At 41.1% G+C, this 23239-nt stretch overlaps 2 protein-coding genes across 3 annotated transcripts; one reads left to right on the forward strand and one right to left on the reverse strand.

The window, feature by feature from the left end:
- The first annotated feature begins 334 nt into the window (after positions 1-334).
- LOC113054900 (dnaJ homolog subfamily C member 14-like) lies at positions 335-10405 on the forward strand. 2 transcript variants are annotated; one of them, XM_026220682.1, is made up of 8 exons: positions 335-414; positions 1335-2625; positions 4321-4419; positions 4502-4608; positions 5200-5319; positions 5424-5584; positions 5674-5776; positions 7971-10405. In XM_026220682.1, the coding sequence occupies exons 2-8, from the start codon at positions 1540-1542 to the stop codon at positions 8275-8277; spliced, it is 1983 nt and encodes a 660-aa protein (XP_026076467.1). In that variant the 5' UTR covers positions 335-414; positions 1335-1539; the 3' UTR covers positions 8278-10405. The 2 variants fall into 2 exon arrangements, with proteins under 2 accessions (XP_026076467.1, XP_026076466.1); XM_026220681.1 differs by lacking the exon at positions 335-414 and adding an exon at positions 421-689 and having other exon boundaries at positions 7971-8277.
- On the reverse strand, positions 8471-17007 carry LOC113054901 (inositol polyphosphate 1-phosphatase-like). The gene is given in 7 exon segments (XM_026220683.1): positions 8471-11768; positions 11771-12096; positions 12977-13151; positions 13527-13727; positions 15647-15707; positions 15803-16015; positions 16746-17007. Coding segments are annotated over 7 exon segments (1107 nt in total). The 5' UTR covers positions 16749-17007; the 3' UTR covers positions 8471-11640.
- Positions 17008-23239: the final 6232 nt, after the last annotated feature.

A 23239-nucleotide genomic window follows, 5' to 3' on the forward strand; every position in this document is an offset into this window, starting at 1 on the left:
GCAAAATATATCAGCATATTCATAAGCTCTGCAGTTAATTTAGAGAACAAAATGATTAAAGTACTTTTTTTGGCAGATGTAGGAGGAAAATAAATGTTTAGATAAAATTGCTTATTAGTTTTGTAGAGATTAATTATTCTTAATTTTAATTGTAAGTAAACTGGGCTGTTCTGCTAGCAGTTTATACTCTGTAGCGTTTACGATGCATTTAATAAAACGAGGAGCTTAAATAAAATATGTAAATGGCTTTTTAAGGTATTATAACATTTACTTTAAATGTTGTTTTTATTTAATTGTTTTTTAATTGTAGGTAGGAAAGGGTTAGATAAACGGAAGTGACGTTTCAGCGCATGTGCTGTACGCGGAAGTTAACAAGAATGCAGAGAGAAGGACTGTGAAAGAAGCAAAAGAAAGGTGAGAAGATGGTCTGAGTGGCTTCAAACTCATCCTACACCCGAGATTAACTGTCCTGTGTGTACTCGGTCCCTTTAGTGTCGTAAAAGCAGAAGCGCTCGCTGTGGATGTTCTTCTGTTAGCATGCCTGCTAAAGCAAAACAGCATCGTTAAGGAAGAAATTAAACATTGTTAAACATAAACATTTACAGCAACGAGCGCCGTCTGTGAACTCTCAGTGAGCAGCAGCACTCGAGGAGTCGATACTCATGCACTTTATCAGGACTGAGTGTTCAGTAAGTTACAGACATCTGATGTTTACATGTTTACGATTCATTCTCTGGTGACTTAACGTTACTTCACTCATGAGTGTGATATGCTTTTATTGCTCAGAAAAGCTTCGTGACAGGTTACACAACCAGAATTGTGTAGGCATTACAAAATATACACACACAGAATAAAATTGAAAAGTGTGTAAAAGAGAGTCAGGGAACGGCTCTGTGAACATGCTCATCAGGATGCTTCTTGATTCACAATGTTGCAGTCTAAAACTATTCATTTACAATTACTGATTAAGTGGATAAAAAGAGTAAATCAAGTTTATTGCATCTTTTTAAGATTATTAGTTTATTTCAACTTCGAAATTAATTAGAAATTACTTGTGTCTAGAGATACATGTAACAATTTTGGATGGTAGGTCTATGTTGAAAGGTTTACGTGTTCTCATTAAAAACTTCTGTGGAGGAAATGAAGGAGATTTTTACTTCTGGATCCCTGCAGTTGTGTTGATCTTTGTGTTGGTGAGGCCTTGTATATCGTGTATATAAAACGTTTTAATATATATTTTATTTTGAAGTGTATTATTTGTTAACATTGATATAAGTACTTTGTTCAGATGTGCTAGTTTGATTATGTTGAGCTGTTTTTCTTCTCATTTGCAGGGGTGCAGAATGCGGCTGTGCTTTTGCAGTGTCCCTGATCCTCTGCCATGCTGAAGACCCCACGCTGTGCTGCATTTGTAAATATGAGACCGTTGTTGAATACAGTGTATGCATGTCTAAGTCTGCTGCCTCCCTGAAGTCCATGATGGATCGCTCCATGACCGTCTTAAGCGTGTGGGAGTGAAGCCTTGGATATTTGAGCAAGATGGAAGGAGACGTGGCTGTACAATGGGATACGATCGAGCCGGCTGTTGTTTCTCTGGCCACTCCATGTTACGGAAATGACAGCCATGTGATATCATCACAAGGACCCGAGTGTGAACAGGAGACGGGTGATGGTTTTGATTGTGAATTCCCTGACGAAGACTTTGATTTGGACGTAGATGAGAATGAAGAGCAAAATACCAAAACTGAAGATCTGAACGACGATCAGGTGCGAGATAGGATTTCTGAGGAAGACCTGGAGACATGTGAAAGAGGAGGAAAAGTTGAATTAGAGAATGATTTTAGAGACAACGGAGAGACTAGATCTCGCAGTGCTGGAACGGGTCGGAAAGGAAAGTCTAAAAAGGGTGGATCGGGCGATCAAACCCCATCATGGACATCTCCATCTTTCATGTCTCAGAAATCCCTGCTGGCGTCCTCTGGGCCCAGCAGACACAAGCAGGTGAAGCGGCGAAACCTCCATCTGCACAATCACAGACGCCAGAAGAAGGGGATCCAGCTGGTGATGGTGTGCTGGGATTTCCTGGCAGACGTGGTCAGCCCCTGGTGCGTGTCCTGCGTCCACATGTTGGTGGAGCTCATCATCTCTCTGACCCACCGCTGTGGGCTTGCTGTTGAGTCATCTGCACTTGCACTGTACCACTTTGGACGACACTTGCTTTCCAAAGTGACAGATATTCCAGGCATGACGCGAGACTTGAGGCGATTCCTGGACTGGAGCTGGGGTTCAGCTGTGGCTGTGTTTGAAGGCATCGGCAGGTCTGTGCGCTGGGCTCGACACGCTCTTCTTTACAGTTCGAGATTGGTTTGTGCTGCACTAAGCTCTGGCTCTCAGATGATGAGGTGTATTGTGGGAAGGCTGGCAGGAGAGAGAGGAAGGAAATGGTGGCTTGCTCTTCAGAGCAGCAGGGTTTGGAGGAAAGTGTCAGATCTGAGCATGAGGATTCATGGGTGTTTCTTTAAAAAAGCCGTCATGAGTGAAAGCTCAAATCCAGAGTCTCCCAACAGAGGAGCAGACAAGTGGCAACCTGGTGGAGAGCTGCAGAGACTGCTGGCTCTCGCAAAGGTACTGATCTGTGGTTTTATAGAGATGGAAACATTAATGTCTGATAATAACAAGTTCTTTTAAACAGAACGGTTTGGAAAATGAATGATTCTCTTAATGTTAGAGGAGAAAACTGCATCATGATCGGAATGATCTTATGATTGCAGCATCTGAGCAAAACATATACAGTGCTACCCTAAAGTTTGTGAACCCTTAAGAATTTCTGTATTTCTGCATAAATGTGACCCAAGATGTCATCAGATTTGGAAAGAAGACGAAGAGAATCCAATCCTTTAGCGAGGTGTTTTTTCTCTTCTTCTGAGGTCCTCCGAGATCTCCTTTGATCATGATTCTCTTCCACAAACACGATCGGACTTTGATAGATCAGTGTTCTTTCATTAAAACAGTCTCAGATAAATAGTCATGCCATTGATTCAAAACATCTTCGTCTCGTTTGTTAGATTTGGCTCTCTGTCAGTTTTCTGAACTTGAGTGAAAACCTGATGATGAGTTATATTTATGCACAAATATACAAAAAATTTCGAAAACTTTCAAGCAGGGCTGTATATTCTGTACTTTCTTTTAAAAAGTGTTATACTCTGTAAAACAATTTACACCCACAACTTACACAGTAAAATAATTTATACACACACACATACACTCCATATTAAGTATAAATATATATGATATTTAATACATGTGTGTATTGAATGATATCCTAAATAATTGTACTCACAGCTATAATACTGTATAATATTTATCTGTTTATTTTAACACCTTTACAAAATAAAATGCTTTAAAATGCATGACAAACAACCAGTTTTCAGTGTAACAATAAATCTACAGATATTATAATGCATTTTAACTTTGGTTACAATTATTTATGAAAAGAAGTAATGCTTTACGATTAACATTATTAATATCTATGTAATGCATTCTACATAAAGGCTTTAAGTAAAGTGTTAGCAACATTTTTCTTTTTCAGTAATCGTTGCACTCGGATGCACATCACAATACAGAAAAAAAAGATCTGTCACTACGTCCTTTTCATCAAGACTTCAAGTATTATCTGACTGATAATGGATAATGTACAGTCAGCTTTGTGCTTCATATCAGGGTCTACTCTGTGATTAATGACTGACTGTACTTTATCCACTTACAGTTACCTGCCAAACAAGTGTCTTCATAGACATCAAATATTGATGATTTCATTATTTTAGAAGAGAGTGCAGAGCGATAGGAGAGACCTGAAACTATCACAGCTGAGTAGGAAATGTGCTTTAATATACCAAAAAATAAAACTTGTCCTTTCACATAAAAATACCCTAGAGAGCCACATGATAATAATGCATTCACCTCATAATTATGACAGGACTGAACTGTTTTTACTCTCAGACACAGAGTGCAGCTTGCTGTTGTTATTATACTTAATCATTATATGAATTCACTTCTGTGTGAACAAATCAATCTAAAGGCTAGCATCAGATTTCATAACTTGATATATCAAGCATATATATATATATAGAGAGAGAGAGAGAGAGAGGAAGCTCTATCTGTGCAAGCCTGTAATCATTCAGTATGACTTTTGAAATGTTGAAATGTTAATGTGTTGCTTAGTGATTTGATGTTGGATCCTGTCATTTTATAAAGACCGGTAGCTATTCTTTGAAGCTAAAGTGTGATTTAACCATGTTGTCAACTCTTGCTGTGCTACAGATCCCTGAAGAGGAGTTGGACCCGTTTAATGTTCTTGGAGTGGATATTGATGCCACTGAATCAGAGCTCAAGAGAGCTTATAGACAGCTGGCAGTGCAGGTGAGGGGACGTCAGATACATCCATTATATCTCTGTTGAATTATGGATTAGATTTATTCCTCGAGTTATTCCTTGTGTACAGGTTCATCCAGACAAGAACAAGCACCCAGGGGCTGGTGAGGCCTTTAAGGTGTTGAGAGCAGCGTGGGACATCGTGAGTAACCCCGAGACTCGGCGAGAGTATGAATTGTGAGTAGATTGATCTACATACCAAATTGGCACAAACATTTAATGAAATATTGTCGTGAAGAAAATGGTTGGCCTATGCCATATTGCCACCAAATATTAGATTCACTCAAAAAAGTAAGGTAATGCTCCAATCAATGAGGCCTACGATCCGTCCGTTCAATACAGAAATACAAAGCCTGAGCTAATTGAAAGAGAGCGAGATGACAAAAAGATTGAATCCAAGATTCGGTGATATCTTGATTTGGCATAATGGAAGAGCAATCTTTCGTAGATCCCAATTTTGACCAATAAAACAATCATCCCAAAAGATTACTAACATTATCCATTTCCCCTGGGGAAGTTGATGTAGCCTGTGTCAGTAAGGTTTAGTCCAGTGTGATAACATTTACATTTTACAGGAAAGAGAAAACCCTCTCTGGGTCAAAATGATAACGTAACATGATTGTAATGTGCAAAAAGTTATTAGTTGACTAATTGTTTTAAAAATGAAATAATGAGAATTAGAAATGTGACGTGTGCATGTTTCTTTGATATAACCACAAATGCGTGAGTCTGGAGTGTTTTTGTTGTATTCGGGTTGTGTGTCTGCAGGAAGCGTATGGCAGCGACAGAGCTTTCAAAGTCCATGAATGAGTTCCTGACCAAACTGCAGGATGACCTGAAAGAAGCCATGAACACCATGATGTGCACTAAATGTGAGGGCAAGCACAAGTGCGTATTACTGCTCATCGTTTCAGTCTCGTCATTCCATACAAAGCTTGTTTTGTGCTATAAGCAGCATTTCTGTGCTCATCTGAGCATCGCCTCTTCCTCAGGCGCTTCGAGATGGACCGTGAGCCCGGTGAGGCCCGATTCTGTGCTGAATGTAGTAAGAGGCACAGTGCTGAGGAGGGAGACCTGTGGGCTGAATCCAGTATGCTGGGACTGCGCATCACATACTTCGCCTTCATGGATGGCAAAGTCTTTGACATCACTGGTGGGTAGTTAACTCGCATCGCCACTCTCAGATGATTGCTGTGCGTGCATTTGTTCAGATCGCTGAGATACATCTCTGTGTTCACACAGAGTGGGCAGGCTGTCAGCGAATAAGCATCTCTCCAGACACACATCGTGTGCAATATCACATCTCTTTTGGCTCGAAAGGTAGCAGCAGCACCAGCCGCCACAGGTAATCAATTCTACCTAAGATTTGTTCTATCCAAAGAGCATTATGACCTCATCAGTTACTCACAGGGCATTATGACATCATCACTGTCAGACGGATTTGGAATGTTGAGCGTTCAGTGGGAGACTTGCACACTTCGGTCTTTAAAGTAACATTTGAATAGAAAGTTCCATTTGTTAACAATAGTTGATATCTACTAGGGCTGTATAATGATAGGTAAATGATAAATCACAATTATTTAGCTTACACATATAATCTTTATCTTTTAATCTTTATTGTCATTTTAAACTTTTTTTAAAATATACATTTCATTTCAAATATTGCACTTTCACATGAGCACAAATCAAGAGAACATCAACTAACATGTGACTGGCTATATTACACTTGATCAATAAGAAAATTGCCAATCATTTTTTTTTCGTATATTCCAAAAACAATGTAGTATTAAAAAAAAGTAAGTCTTTAGATGACAGGGTTTGTAAGATCATGAGAAACAAATTCATTCAGGTGTTACCAGACTGGAAATATTTGTAAAATATGCTAAATCTATATCTTGTAATAGATATGGTATATGTTGCCAAATGAGATACAAAAATGTACTTTTGTATCAACATTTATAAGAACTTTCACATGCTTTTTAAAGTAGACTTGTTCCATGTTTCTTATTTGTCCTTGATCAAACTACAAAACAAAGTTTGAAAGGGGTCTATATTGGGCTGAAAATATAGAAATATAATTCACTTCAGCAGGTCAGTTTGGTGTCAAAATGCCAACATGTTGCAGAAATACAGCCACAGATCCAGATTGAAAAATCAAAAAGCTGTTAATAACACTTTGCCAGCACGGCCTGACGATGAGCTGTGTTGAACAAACAGTGTAAGATGACTTAAAGAGAGAAAATCAGGTTCCATAACTATATGTCGATGTGTTCATAAAGTATAAAATTTCATGACAAAATAAAAAATGGACAGTTGTTGGGTTTCACTTGATTCAAGTACCCACAGGTCATGCTGGTAATGACAAGTGCTCATTTCGGCACAATAGGAGTGGTTGAATCGTTGACTTAAGGCTGGTTCACACGGCAGGATAATTGGGCCGATTTTAGCCCCGATTCAGCCCTTCCGACAATCTTAGGATGCTCCGATTATCGTAAAATAATCTGATCAAATATTCCTGCCGTGTGTGGTGTGTTAAGACCGCTCTCCTCTGCTCGGAAGAATGTCGGGACCGCTCCGATCTCAAATCGGGGATATCCAACATGTTGGATTTATTTGGCCCGATTTCTTCTCGTGTGTGGTGTCCCCCGAGGACAAACAATCACACAGTCTGTGGACTGTGGCGTGTAGCCAATCAGAAAGCGAGGTGACGAGGCGGTGAGGAAGTGCCGGGAAACAAAATCAAAACAGCCGGTGTGAAGCATGATGAAGCATGTACAGTCCATGCTCGCGTTGTCTCCACCTCTTTGACCATCGCCTTTTCTTGTTTTTCTTATGGTTTTTTTCAGTTAATAACAAAGCACAAACTATGGCCACTGCATCCTCTTCGTCCGCCATGATTGTTTACTCTAAAGTCACGTTTGATCTCGAGGGATTTTGCGAGATTTCCCGTCTGACCTGGGAATGCTCGGGAGTCAAATCAGTTTGTGTGTGATGTGTTGATATTGCCGTGTGGCTGCACACCACACACGGAACGACCAAAACTGTTAGACCCGTGATTTTTTTATCGCCGTGTGTGGGGTCTCTCAGGTTTGGAAAATCGGCCGACAATTTTAAAATCGTTCCGTGTGAACCAGGCCTTATTGATGCATCATACAAGAACCGTTTGGACTATCAAAAATCCTTTAAACTCTTCTGCCAGCATTGTCTGATGATGATGATCTGGTTCAATTTTTCATTTAACAAGTAGGTTTTTCAGATGGGAGTATGACATTTGACTCCACATGTGGCCCTTATGTTTCAAAATTTGGTAGCAGTAGGAATGTTTGAGATAGTAAGCCTAAAACCGCTGTGGTTAATGTTCAGACTGTCCTCTATTTGTCTGCCAAATTTCACGCAAGTGGTTCTATGGACTGCCATAGACTTGAGCAGAAGAATGACAATAACACGAGGTGCCTGCTCACTTTTGGCCCCTAACGTACTGCCTGTGTGTTACTATAATGACAGTCATGATGTTGAACTCTCCTTTCGGCGTCCTCTAGATCCCCCTCAGATCACGCAGCCGGTGGAGGCTCACCCGCAGACCTGCACGACTTCTTCAACCGCTTCTTCCAGACTGGAGCTCCCAGTGACATGTCTGCTAACGGAGGATTCTTCCCGACAGGAAACCCACCGCCTCATTCCTCGGGGGCAGCTGCAGGGACTTCAACAGCGTTTTCAGGATCTTCTCCACAAACAGGGTTCTTTAGTCCAGGGGCCCAACAACGGAGCGAATCCAGCGAACACTGGACTGACGGAGGAAAGCCCCCACGCCGACGCAAGAAAGTGCGCAAGCCATTCCAGCGCTGAGAAATGCAATATCATACAGAGATGGCATACTGTCTGTTGCAATTTTTGACATGATTTTGGCCAACTAGTGCAACAAAACAAGGAAATAATCTTGTGACCTCTGTTGAGCATTGGAGCATTGGAGCATTGACGCGTTGAAGCACGCAAAGAAGGATGCAAGAAGAAGATCTTTGCTGTCTCATGTTTGAAGTCCTTTTTTTTTTTGTCACAAATTAACCTTCATTCAAGCATCTGAAATAACATTCTTTGAAGAAACAGAAGGACTCAAGAGTCACGAGTAGATTAACTGGTGTATCTGAAGAATAGTTGACCCAATGTTTAAAACTGTCACTATTTATTCACCTGCATGTTGTTCCAAGCCTTTATGCCTTATTTTTGCTTTGTATCTTCTCAGAGCTTTTTTCAGTAGAACGTCAAGCTCCAGGACAAACAGAAAAATACCCACCGTTATAAAAGTAGACCATGTGACTTGTGTATGCTACGTTTTAAGTCTTCTAAAGACGTCAGTTAGCTTTGTGTGACAACCAATTAACCGAATTGAAGCTGTTCTTCTCCAACATAGCTGTTAAATTTGGCCCAGGTTTGATATGATGGTCATGGGATACATGATAACCAAGATAACCTTTCAGTGGAGGGGAGCTTGTTTTGTTTTGAGATTGACAGAATCAGACTCGCAGTAAAAAATAGCATCAGAGTTTGAAACGACAGGGTAATTATGGCATTTTTTATTTTGGGGTGAAGTTTTACTTTAAAGATGTTTGGTTTTGTCAGGTTTGAAATGGTGAATCTGATGGAAAATGTTCACTATGTGGCTGAATGTTTTGTAATATATGAACACACAAGGATTCATGTGACCTCAGGGATCTTTCTCTTCATCTGCTGTTAGTAAGAGAACAGGAAGAAGTCTCCAGATGCTCCTGGTCTTATCCTGTAGTGATCATGCAATCCCGAGGAATCATTTTACCAGGCAGTTCTTATTAAAACCAGATTTTATTTTGTTCATTTTTTTCACTTGTTAAGGAGAGAATTACTTCAAATATCTACAAATACTTTATTGTACAAACAAAATACTCAACATGGGTTAATATTCCAGAATAATATACTCACTCAACTGAATGAAGCTTTGAATCAGAAGATGAAAGAATCGAGAGGATTTTCACATCAAATGCTCGTCCTGTAACTGGAGCTCTTGACTGATTTGGTTTGTGTTTGTTTATGCAGTGGATCTCTGGAGCTGGAATAGCTTCCAGTGTGCATTATATTTAGAATAAGGATACCAATCCAAATTGAATAAGTTAAAGTAATGGTGAGTGAATCTTAAATGTAGATCTTGAAGTCTAAAAGGGTTTTTGATGTGAAAACCCCAGAGCCTCCCTTTAAGAGGAAGTCCACTTTCTTATCACTCAGGAATCATTTTAAAAGACAGTTGCTTCCTTCCTCCACTGGAGCCATTATTCAGGCCCAAACCTGACGTCTTTGGCTCATGACATCGTGGCCAGTCTTCTCTGTATTTACAGAAGACCCAAAATACTTTACAACACAAGACTGCTTTCCCTCTGTACAGCTGAACATAGAAGCGTACTAATACTGTTCAGTTTCAAGTGTTCTCAAGTCTTCAGAAATGCGTTCAGGATGTTTGTGTTCAGTTTTATTTAAAAGTCCTGAAAAAGGCACTTTAATGACAGAAATCCCCAGAATATTAAGGAGACTGCAGAATTACAATCAGATTGCTATGTTCTTTGTCAGTCATCTTTCAGCTTAAGAGATTTCAGATGGAAAAAGCGTAAGATGGGTATAATGGTTTAATGTGGTTACTCGGTCATTTAGAAGCTGTGCATGATTAACAGCAGCACATTCACTTCTGAAATGTTCGTAAAGTCTAGAATGACTGACCACACTCTAACTACAGTTGAGTCAAACTCAATGGTTCGATTTCTGAATTGTTACTGAATCTTTCGGGTAACCCTGAGTTTTGTAAATCTTCAGTCAGATTTTCAAACTATTCTAATGTTCTGTTTTTCTTTGCAATGTTCCGTTGACATGGGCAAATGTTATTTAATTTCTATTCACAGCTGTTAATTGAAGTGGTATAATAGAAATAAAATGGACAGTTTATTATTGCACTAAACTCCCTGATGTTAAGGCATTACTGACCATTTGATCTAACCAATGGACCACTTTAAATGGACTGTGGGCTTAAAAAGAAGAGTTTCTTTTATCCAGTTGTTATATACAGTGGGTATAGAAAATAATCACCCCCTTTAAAATAATCACATTTAGTTGCTTTGAATCCTGAAATGAAGACACAGTTTTTGCTTTATCTAGCTTAATTTACTCAATGCAAGTGAAAGATAAAACACCAACATGTTAAAAAAATAAAAGATTTTTGCTATTGTACCATTAACATTTAGGACTGTAAATAGCTGTCAAATTAACATTTATATAACTTCTGCAAGTCTAATAACCTCTTTTCACATTTTGATTTCCGTCACCTTTCGTGAGAACATTATAGTGGATATTTTTCAAGCATTACAGAACTATGTCCCTTTTCCAAAGAGGTTTTATTGATGGTAAACTTATCCAGTATTTGCTATACAGTAAATTCACTCGATCACATCCTTTTCTAGTCACGTGCACTCTGGCGCTGACATGAAGCCCAGACCGCTTCTGCACATAAGAGGGCATCCATGGTCCTCTCTGTGCTCTTTAACACACTTTCCCCATAATTCTCTTAGTTCTCAAAGTTTTTCCATTGCGACAACAAAACAATGATTTGTTTCTTCAAATAGAAAGTCTTCCTAAAATGAACAAGGGTTGCTGTATGTAAAGACATCAAAGCTGCACATCTGCTTTTCTCTGTGACATACACTACCGCTCCACAGTTAATATTTAAGAATAATTGTGTTTCTTTTTTTTTTTGTTATGTTTAAAAAAAAAAAAAAAAAACTAAACAAAACAAAAAACCTTTTGACAGGTGGTGTCTTAAAGCAGAGACTGTTACGAAACTAATTTCCCCCAAATATAAGGGGACAGATAAAAGTAAAAGAAAATACACCACAAATGCACCTGAATGTCCATGTTTAACTTCAAAACATGACATGATCGGAAACATTTACACAACAGTTTCCTTTTTGTCTTGAAAATAGAATAAACTTCTTCCAAAAAATAAAACTTACTGATATATACATTGTAGAGAAGTACTATAATATATATTTTCTCCAGAAAAGCTATAGCCTTAAATTAATACTTGAATACGCCATGAAATCTTAACATAAAATAGCATCATTAAGAACAAGAGATTATGCATAACAATACAAACATACATACACTAAGCTCTTGCCTTTCAGGATCATAATACTTGTATCATATCTTTCCAGCAAGTGCTGCCACGACTTTATGAATGACGCTGGAGTCCAAATATGCGATTATTCCTCCTCGGTTGGCCCATCTGTCCACACCCTGACTCTCGGTGTGAGGTTGATGGTAGGTCACTCGCTCAGGTCCGAGACGCCCCCGCCCAGCGCCCGCAGAAGTGCATGAGGAGCGCACGAGTCCCACTTGAACGTGCTGGCCTCGGAGAGCACATACACATCCACCAGACCTTGCACCACACACAGGATCTTGTATCCCGCACCGGACGCGTACATCAGCGAGCCGCTGGAGACAGATGCTAGAGCGTCCCTCACAGCCGGCCTCTCGCTGGAGCTCAGCAGCACCGACAAATGATCTTTGGTTTGAGGACAGAGCGGCCTGCGCTGGGTGACAGAGCAAACGTTCACATCTCCGTACGAAACACCCCAGACATGCCTGCCTTTCCATCTACAATCACCACAACAGGAAGACATTAGTTCACCCCAAAACAATTCTGTCATTACTCCATTTTAGAGGAATGGGTCCTTGAGATGAGAGGTTTTATTGGTTACCACTACATACAGTCTTTCAGCTGAAGCAATTGTTTTGATAAATGTAATCTATAACCACTTCATTTATGATGCTGATGACAGATAACTGACAAACAAACGGGAGATCTGGGTGCAGATTTGGTTTATGGTTGATTTAAAAAGGCCTTGTTTCTTGCAGTATCCAAAATTTCATGGATTAATCTCTGTATATTTTTTAAATGACATACTTTTATAATTTTACTTGGACAGAAATGTGAGGGTCAATATAGTTATATAGCCCTAAAATTCAGGAGATTGGTGCAAAAATGCCCCATCTCTTGTGTAAATGGTATAAATGAGATATCACAAAAAGAGTGCGGTTTCTGTCCCAAATGTGATCCTGCTCAATAAATAAAAAATTATTTTGGTGTTATATTTTAGACAAAATATGAATGACTTAATACACTCACAACCATCTACTGGCAGTTTTTGTTTCCAATTTATAGTATCATTTACTTCATAAATTTCATATTTCCATTTTAATCAAATAAATTAAAGGGATAAGTCAACCAAAAAATACAATTAAAATATTAATTAATGTAGTGATTTTGCAACCGTTTAACTATGTCTTGTCCAAAGAGGTGGACTTTTTTGTTTTGTTCATGGACTTTTACAGCAAAAAAACACGATCATATTTGTTAAATTCCAATGAATTGCATCTGAAGTCTTTTTGTGGTTTTCATGTTCAATTATTGTTTTTTATTATATTAACACAACATTCTCAGCACACGTTTTAACACTGCTAAAGCAGCACTTACCCTTCACCCGTGGAGTCTTTGTGGTTGAACGGCTGGTTTATGACACCCATGACCGGTTGACCAGTGGATCGTAAGTAAACCCCAATCAGAACCAGAGCACATGGGAGTCCAGACTGACAAAAGCCTTCATCTGGCTCCTCTTCCTCCTTCCCTTCAATGTACTGACTTGTACCATCTGTCAAGAGAAAATAACCAAATACATGTGTTGATGATGAATGAATATGTAGTTCATTACTGAGCGTGGGATTCATATGAAGCTGAATGTTGTTAGTTATAAGCTGTAAAGCTTAATGTGTGTTTAAGGAGTCTGTCCACAATGACACCGCACACTTTACATTATCTGTGCTGATTTAAATGGTGCCAAGAACAGTCAAATTAGCCAAAATATTTGATAATGATGTGTAGGACTTGAAAGACGAGCCTTTTAGCAGAGTCACGATATATGTCACAGCAATTGGCATGGCCATTAAAAATAATTGTTTGGTTTGATCTTAGTGCTGAATGTAAACAATAGATAAAATGTGTGATGAAAAAAAAAAAAGTGAATTACCGATGGGATCGATCCAGATGCCCACATCGGCTGGGCTGATGGACAGCTGCAGAGATTCAGCCGTCTCGTCTCTAATCTGAAGGTCCTGGTGGATCACCGTGGTCAGGAGGGACGCAGCGTGTTGATCACCATCCAGAACTTTAGCCAACAGAGCAGTCGTGTCCTCTTCTTGAGCACACACAGTCACAGTTACGCTCTCCCCTGAAAGAAATACACTTCACATCAATTCCAGTCAAATGGTGCTAATTATTTTATTAATACACTGACTACAGCTCCGAGTTTGCATACCTGCAAATTCCAGACTTGAAAAACAAAAAATCTAAAGATTTTGTAGAATCAGAAGTTTAACCCTTACGAAAGGAAAATATATTTCCCAATATATTTCTTAAAATATATTGTAATATATTATTTTCCCTTTTTATTTTCTAATATTTTATATATTTGAATACATTTAATAATATATTGATGAAACATATGTTATATAATATATTGCAAAATATACAAATGATTGCCGCTTTCAATCTATTGCAATATATTGGAAAAAATAAATATATATATGAATATATGCCTAATATATTACATGATATTTTCCAATATACTGCAATATATTTTTGTTTCATAAGGGAAACTATTTCAGAAAATTCTGAAAATTACTATAATGATAAATCAAACATTCCAGCCTATTAAATGATTTACCACAGTTACACCACAGTTACGGGGAAGTTGTGGCCAAATGGTTAGAGAGTCAGACTCCCAATCGAAGGGTTGTGATTTGTAGGTGGGGGGAGTGCATGTACAGTCCTCTCTCCACCTTCAATACCACGACTTAGGTGCCCTAGAGCAAGGCATCGAACCCCCAACTGCTCCCCGGGCGCCGCAGCATAAATGGCTGCCCACTGCTCCGGGTGTGTGCTCACAGTGTGTGTGTGTGTGTGCTCACTGCTCTGTGTGTGTGCACTTCGGATGGGTTAAATGCAGAGCACGAATTCTGAGTATGGGTCACCATACTTGGCTGAATGTCACGTCACTGTACACAAAGCACTTATGAGCACTACTTTATTAGGCATCATGGCCATTTACCATTGCCAACTTTTCTGAATACAGTCAGTTCCCTTCAGATATACAATAATATAACCACCTCCGAAATAAAAACTCCTCACAGTTACACAAATAATATGAATGGCCTATTTCAATGTAGGAGAAAAGTTTGCAGGTAGGAAAAACAGTGGAAGAAAAGGCATCTCCTGAACACCCAAAAACAAACAAGCATCTCAATCTCATGCTAAGTATTCCTCAGCTCTTCCAATATACTCATGAAAACTCCATAATGATAGCTATGACTTTATTATAATAATGCAAATATTTGCCTACCAGGTACCGTGGCAACAACCTAACCACTGGCTTTATCCCATCTGATTTTAAAATGGTTTGCATAGCCACAATTCAAACGCTGACGTACTCACTGCCTCGACCCAGGCTTAAAGCCATCTTCACTGTCCTCACTATCATTCGTCTGGATCGGTCTGCTTCATTTCACAATAACACCCACTTCTGCTATTAACTGAGAAGCGCATCTCTAATCAATGCTTTTAAAATGCCTATCCTATTTGATAATTGGACCCATCAAGTGCAGTGGTCATCAGAAAGGCATTAATTTGAGTTTAATGTAAACAGGGTCTGTCACTGCAGTTGCAAAGGATTTATTTTCTGCATCTTGTATCCTAACAGGGAGTCCCACAGGGCTCTGTACTTGGCCCATCCTATATTTTATAACACAGAATGCTTGGCTCCTTTAAGAAATCAAAGTCTCTTACACCTCTGTTTAAATACAGCACAGCTCAACATAAAGTACTTCAACTATGATAAAATCATCTGAATATGCTTTAAATTTTAAACTGTTTTAACATTTGCATAATTTTATCTGATTTTACTTTTCCATGTAGTCATCAGAAACAACACTTGCCATGCAAAGAAACAGGTATTTATGGTGTCACATGATCTACAGCTTTACATATTTCAGTGGAGTTAAAAATCAAATAACAACTGCCACAAGAGTCGTGAAAATGTAAATTAAATGGCAAACTGAAATCCTTTCAAAAGCAGCACAGAATCAAACATACCAAGTCCATTCTCAAACTTGTTTGACTCCTCTCCTTGAATAAAGCCAGCCAGCTCTGGAAACTATGAAGAAAAAATAGAGAATGTTTAACCATCAAGATGATAAACTTGACTAAGATTAATTTTGATTTCAGTGAAAGCTTTAAAATTTAAGAAACCTGGGCACAAACATCATGGCGAATCATTTCCTGTATCAACACATCAGCAAGCGTCTTAAAGTCTTGGACAAATTTCTTGTTTTTGTCAACTCCTGTCTTTTCCTGTACCAAAAGTTCAAAAAGTGCTTCTTCCTGTCGACAGACCCGTGCCACATTGGCAGCTTTTTCTGCCACGCTCAGGAGCAACCGCAGCAACTCCGCCATACCTGAGACCTGTGAATCACACACAAACACATTCAGCTCTATATAGTCAGCGTCACAGTCTTACAAGTATGTCAGGAATGTTGCAACAAACTAAACAAGTGAAGTCAAAATCAGGTCAAGTTTCAAAAATATTAGCAAACTAAAAAAAGACAGTCATTAACTAAGTGGGACAAAAGGGTGAAGCACCATGATGACCACCAGAAGAAAAAAAGTCTTTCTGCAAACCAAAGCTTGACTCAGGTCTATATAACATACATATACACACACATATACATACACAAACACACACACACACACACACGTAAACATACATATATAGTCCTGAGTATTATGGTGATATTTGCAGAGCTTTGATAAGTCATAACCCTGAAGACAAATGTTATGTGAATTTGAACATTTATATATTATATATATTATATTATATTCTTATCAATGCAAAATGATGTTGATGATTTATTGGTATTATACAGATTTGATGAACTCGTATATACATTTCTCTTGCAGATTCAGTTGACCCAATTATCAAAGTTCACATCATCTCTGTGGTTATGTCCTGACACCACATACACACACAAAGAAACAAAACACAGAGACAGTACACATAAACCTGTGTACTTGAAGAAGCGCAGTGACAGACAGAAACACACACATTGCCCACATCTCTGCACAGAATCCAATGCTCTTTATAAGAAGATAAACCTAGCAAGCAAAGTGAAGACATGATAATCACAGCTCATACCATTGCAATGAATCTGCAGTGCAGCAGTGGTGTCCTTGAGCTGAAGTGGAGCGCTTCCTGTATGTCACACTCACAGTGCTGTACTCATCCTCCGTCTGAAAGCGCGCGCACACTTCATCTCTGCTGCGTGACGACAGCGTATTTTAATCAAAATGTAGATTTTAACGCAGATTATTTAAGTAATGGAAACGCCTCGGAAATGAGAGCATTTCATTGCGTCAAAGTAGGAGGAGGAGTTTGTTCATAAATACCGCCCTCTTGTGGAGTCAAACATACATTTCAGATAAATAAAATTTAAATTTACCTTTTTTTCACATTTCCGGGTTTCTCAGCAGCGGAAGTCGTCATACTTGGGTGAATGGGAGACTGCCACAAATATCTATATTTCCCTTTCATAGGTCACTTAGATGCTGCGGTGACGTCACCACCTATGGGAACACCTTCGGTGTGAAGAATGTCTGAAGCCCTATACCATCCTGCCAATCCTATTGGCCAAATAGCGCTTGGCACCGCCCCACGCATGCGTACGCATATATACCTGGTGCCGCGCGCCATTTCACTCAGATTCTGAGACCCAGGGAGGTTGAATGCCGGCAAGCACCCGCGCATTCTCACTCAACCTCCTCTCACCGCCAGCGAGCAGCCTCTCGGGAGGAGCCTTCACCTATGGCGCCCCCTCGCAAAGACTGGGGCCCTAAGGTTTTTCCACCGGCTCAACAACATCAGCGTAAGAGGTTGAACCTGAGTTTGACGGCTAATTTCTCTCGTTCTCGGGCACCGAATAGCAGCTCCTGATCTTTTCGCTGCTTGCCAGGGACTGTGCCTTCCACTAGAGAGCGCTGTTGGACCGCTTTCGCGCATCCAACACTCTCACTGCAGTCCCCATGCTCAAACTCTGACTGTCTAGCCGCAAACAGCGCCTCGAACAGCATTGGATCGAGCTGTAACGCCAAACGCTCCCTCAGACATTCTGCGCAATCCAGCCTTCAGAATTCGAGGGGCGATGCTTCATCTGTGCACGGACGCCACAAGCTTTTCGTGCCCGGACGTTTTAACATGTGTGACTGCGTTGCGGGAAACGGACATTTTGAGGCCGCTAATATTGTTTTGGGCCGTGTGGGGACGCTTACCCGGCATTTCTCGATGGGTGTTACGCACAATTTGTCAGGGAAACACCATTCAGTTTCGGAAGGGCCCGCCCCCTTTCCGCGGAATTCTTTCCACGGTGGTGAAACCGATGGACATAGCGGTGCTGCGACAGGAGATGTCGGCTCTGCTGAACAAAGGGGCTATAGAAGAAGTACACCCCTCTCTGATGGAGTCAGGATTTTACAGCAGTTATTTTTTGGTACCAAAAAATACGACCCATTCTGGATTTACGCCATCTGAATCTTTCACTCAGGCCGAGCAAATTCAAGATGTTGATGATAAAATCTATTTTGTCTCAGATTCAACCAAACGACTGGTTTGTCACGATCGATCTGAAGGATGCATACTTTCATATTCAGATCATAAAGAGACACAGGAAGTTCCTCAGATTCGCTTTAGAGGGCAAAGCGTATCAGTACCGTGTTCTTCCCGTTGGCTTAGCTCTAGCTCCCCGTACTTTCTCAAAATGCATGGACGCAGCTCTGGCCCCGTTGCGGCTCCAGGGCATCCGTGTTTTGAACTATTTGTACGATTGGCTGGTGTTAGTGCAATCGCAGACCCAAGCACACTCTCATCGGGATCTGGTGCTAAGTCATTTAAACAGCCTGGGCTTACGCACAAATTTCCAGAAAAGTGTTTTAATCCCCTCTCAATGGATAACCTTTCTGCGAATAGACTTGGACTCTCGCGCGATGACAGCAAGGCTTTCTCTCCTGCGCTCTCAGTCGATTACGTCATGCGTGCGAGTTTCAAAGCGGGTCGCGCAGTGACAGTGAGATTGTGCCTCAGACTTTTAGGTCTAATGGCAGCGGCTCTTCCCGTAATTCGTCTGGGATTACTTCACATGCGCTCTTTTCTGTGGTGGACGAAAAGACAAAATATTTCACCCCGTTGTCTTCCGCATTGAACGATTTCGGTGACACGGAGGTGTGTGATGTCGTTAAAGCCATGGATGTCAACCGAATTTCTCCTAACCGGGGTTCACCTCAAGAGACTGTCACGAAGGATGCATCTTTGACCGGCTGGGGAGCTGTTTGTCAGGGGCGCCCAGCCCACGGAGTGTGGACAGCGGCACAACGCAGTTGGCACATAAACAGATTTGAATTACTGATGGTTTTTCTGGCTCTCCAGTATTTCGCAAGTCTGCTGATCGGCCGTCATGTACTGATCAGATCGGACAACACAGCGGTTGTGTCATACCTGAATCATCAGGGAGGATTAGGCTCTCGCTCCCTGTGCAGGCTGGCGAGACATATTCTTTGATCTCACAACAAATTTCTGTCGATCCGGGCTGTTCATATCCCCGGACGATTGAACTTTGGAGTGGATTTGCTATCCAGACAGACTCTGGAGCAAGGGGAATGGAGATTGCACCCACAAACGGTGAATCTCCTATGGCAGATTTTCGGAGAAGCAAAAGTGGATTTATTCACATCGAACACGACTACGCATTGCCTGCTATGGTTCTCCCTATGCCCTCCATCACCCCTGGGCTTGGATGCGTTAGCTCACAACTGGCCCAGGACCAGTTTGTATGCATTTCCCCCAATTAATCTGATCCCAGCGGTTTTATGCAGAATACGGCTGGACAGAGTGGAACAGCTGCTGCTGGTGGCTCCGCGGTGGCACACACAGCAGTGGTTTGCGGATCTGATCAATCTATTAGCGGGCTTTCCATGGGAGATTCCCGTCAGACATGATTTATTATCGAAAGCACTGGGACTGATTTGGCATCCCAGGCCAGATCTATGGAATCTGTGGGTGTGGCCTCTGAGCGGAGTGAGTTAATATGTCCCGGTCTTTCTGATGAAACTACAAAAACTATACTGAATTCTAGAGCAGCTTCTACGAGACGCTTATATGCTTTCAAGTGAAGACTGTTTACAGCCTGGTGTGAAAATCGTAATGTGGATCCAGTTTACTGCCCATTGGCTTCAGTACTGGAGTTCCTTCAGGACCGTTTTTCGGATGGAGTGACACCAGCCACCTTAAAGGTTTATGTGGCAGCCATTTCAGCTTACAACGAATATATAGATGGTGCCTCAGTGGGCCGTCATCTACTGGTTTCTCATTTCATACAGGGTGCGCGACGGCTGAGGCCTTTCCGCCCCGTGTGAGTTCCTTCATGGGATTTATCATTTTGTGTTGCATGGTTTATCGGGGCACCTGTTTGAGCCCCTGGAAACTGTACCGGATAAAATCCTGACTTTGAAGACACTTCTTCTTATGGCTTTATCCTCCCTCAAGAGAGTTGGGGATTTACAGGCTCTCTCTGTCTCACCCTCGTGCACTGAGTTTGCACCGGGCTCTGTGAAAGTGTTGTTGTGACCAAGGCCTAATTATGTCCCTAAAGTCGCATCTAATCCCTTTCGCTTTCAGCAGGTGGTTCTTGAGGCTTTATCCCCTGCTGTGGCGGAGTCTGGAAATCTAAGTCTTTGCCCTGTGAGAGCTTTAAAGACTTATGTGGATCGTACTGCCCCATGGCGTGAGTCTGACCAGCTGTTTGTCTGTTTCGGACACAAGAATAAAGGCCATGCGGTTACAAAATAGCGCATATCCTATTGGCTGGTAGAGGCAATATCTTTAGCCTATGCGGCATGCGGGCTCGCTTCGCCCTTAGAAGTTAAAGCTCATTCCACAAGAACGGTGGCTTCTTCTCAAGCTTTTCTCAGTGGATCTTCTATGGATGATATCTGTGCTGCAGCAGGTTGGTCCTCACCGAGCACTTTTATCAAGTCTTACAGTCTGGACGTGAGGATGGCTCCTGGCTCCCAGGTTCTCTCCGCTTCAGCAGATGCTTCCTTGGATCCCAGCTATCATGTACGTCAGGCGTTATGGTATAGCGTTCCCATACGTGGTGACGTCACCGCAGCATCGAAGTGACCTATGAAAGGGAACATCTCGGTTACGTATGTAACCATGGTTCCCTGAATAGGTCACGAGATGCTGCGGTCCTGGCCGTGCCATACCTTGATAGCATTATTCTTCTTCAGTCATGAAATCTGAGTGAAATGGCGCGCGGCACCAGGTATATATGCGTACGCATGCGTGGGGCGGTGCCAAGCGCTATTTGGCCAATAGGTTTGGCGGGATGGTTTAGGGCTTCAGACATTCGTCACACCGAAGGTATTCCCATACCTGGTGACGTCACCGCAGCATCTCGTTCCCTATTCAGGGAACCATGGTTACATATGTAACCGAGATGTTTTCATTCTCATTTACATGATGTTCTTGGCTCTGCATGTCTTTTAATATTTTTTAAATGTTTTTTTTTATTAAGCCTTAAAGTTCTGGCAACTTGAGTGACAGGTGGATTGCCGCTGCTGACACCACCATCGTGCTAGGTGGGCGTGGTTTCATTTTCATTTGTCCGGGAGAGTCATGCAGTGACACGCTGCCAAGATGGTGACGGCCCGCTGCGCCCACTTTTGGTTTCAAAAACTCTCTTCAGAAACCTATGGGTGACGTCCATAGACAGTAAAAGAAATGGAAACAGTGACTCCATTGGATTCAACGGAGACAAGTGAAGTCAATTAGAAACACGCACTTCCTGGGGGTCGAGCGTACTGCAGACTCAAACTGAGCTTGAGGACATAGATGTCACGTGAGCAACCTGTAAGTCTTCTAATCGCTGTGCCAAGATAAATCTGAATCAACCACCGAATCTTACAGACATTGTTGAATAATTTTGTCCCGTTGCTTTTATGGACTCTCTATGGGCTTCTGCCTTGACTTTATGCCTCCACATCCCCCCGATAGCCTCATAGACAGTGAAAGATTGCCTGCGAGCTTCTTCTCCTGTCTATACGGTGATTTTTTTACAAAAACTGCTTCTACGGGGCCACAATGTAAGATACAAGGTAATGGGGCCTTTATACATTTTTGTGTTTCTTTAGAAATAATTAATGGACAAATGGAGTCTTTAAACGCCTCAGATATAAAGTTATTAGCTGTCAAAGTGACGCCAAAATGAATGGGAGTCAATGGAATGCTAACAGCAGGTGGTGGTCCGCTAATCAATGGAGGCGCTCAGGGAAGCTTCAATAAAATATGATCCCTGCCCCCCTGGTGACGTCACAGACACTACGTCCATGTTTTTATACAGTCTATGCTTGGGACCCATCCTGGTCTTAACACCAGGCCCCCTACTAGACTGGAGCGTCAACTGCCACTAATGCTTTGAACACTGCCATATCCTTACTGAAATTACAATATCAATGTTGTGTCATGATTTTGAGTCATTATAGCCCATATGTAGTGTAGTTGTGTGTGTGTGTGTGTGTGTGTGTGTGTGTGTGTGTGCGTGTGTGTGTGTGTGTTCGAGGTGGGCATTTACCAAGAATATGCACTGAAGTTGTGTGATTGCAAATTTAAGAATCTGTCTTAGATCTGCTGATCCTACGTCCAGGCATACAATCACCTGAAAATGTTTTGAGCAAAAGGTTGCTGCCAGTTCCAGTTCTCTGTATTATAAATCAAGTGAGCCAGATTACTGAGACTTTATCTTTTGTCAGTAATGGCTGTTGGTGCCTCTTGCCGAGTCTTTGAATATACATGTTGATTGAATTAGGATTGGTGGAATGGGGCAGGCTACTATATCTAAATACTTAATTTGCATGCTTTACTTAAGGTTGACTCTCAGGTGCATTGTCTCCATTTCTAAGCACTGCCCCTAAATGTATTTAAACTACAATGTTGATGACTGCAGCACCATGCAGCAAGTTCTCAATAAAGAGTCCCGCTGAAGAGATACTCAAGAGTCTCATGGTCTTTGCTTCTAAATTTTCAACAGAAGCTATGATTGGTTTTCCCTGATTTCCTGCCTTGTCATAAGATTTTCTATGACTTGAGATTATGTTTGCCATCAACTTGTAAATATTTTTCAAATTAGTAAAGTAGTGGGTGTGATGCAGGTTATTTTGTGAATATATCTTTGTCACTGTTTTTTCTTCTATTCCCTTTTATTTCCCTTTCTTTTCAGTTAATGTAGAGGCTCAGGCCACACACACACACACACACACACACAACTACACTACATATGGGCTATAATGACTCAAGAAGATTGTTTTTGTTTGTTATTTTGGCTGTGTCCGCTGAAGTTGCTACCCTATCTCTCTGCTGTGAAGACTCATTTCATCCTGTCACGACTAGCCCTAGAAATTGTAACAGTTTAGTTTTGTCTCATTCAGTGTGTCTGGTGGTCTTTGTTCCTTCTTGAAAAGAAATAGTATCTCTGAGGATTTCCAGTCAGGATTTAGACCGTATCATAGTACTGAAACTGCTCTCATCAGAGTTACAAATGACCTGCTCTTATCATCTGTAGGGTTGTATTTCACTATTATTGC

The sequence above is a fragment of the Carassius auratus genome, chromosome 36, assembly GCF_003368295.1.
Source record: "Carassius auratus strain Wakin chromosome 36, ASM336829v1, whole genome shotgun sequence".
Lineage (NCBI taxonomy): Eukaryota > Metazoa > Chordata > Actinopteri > Cypriniformes > Cyprinidae > Carassius > Carassius auratus.

Excerpts from the sequence above, each read along its gene's own strand:
- LOC113054900 (XM_026220682.1), top strand. The coding sequence starts at position 1,540 with ATGGAAGGAGACGTGGCTGTACAATGGGATACGATCGAGCCGGCTGTT. Across the intron at positions 4,609-5,199 it reads ACTCGGCGAGAGTATGAATT|GAAGCGTATGGCAGCGACAG; the intron begins GTGAGTAGATTG and ends GTGTGTCTGCAG. Across the intron at positions 5,585-5,673 it reads CAAAGTCTTTGACATCACTG|AGTGGGCAGGCTGTCAGCGA; the intron begins GTGGGTAGTTAA and ends GTGTTCACACAG.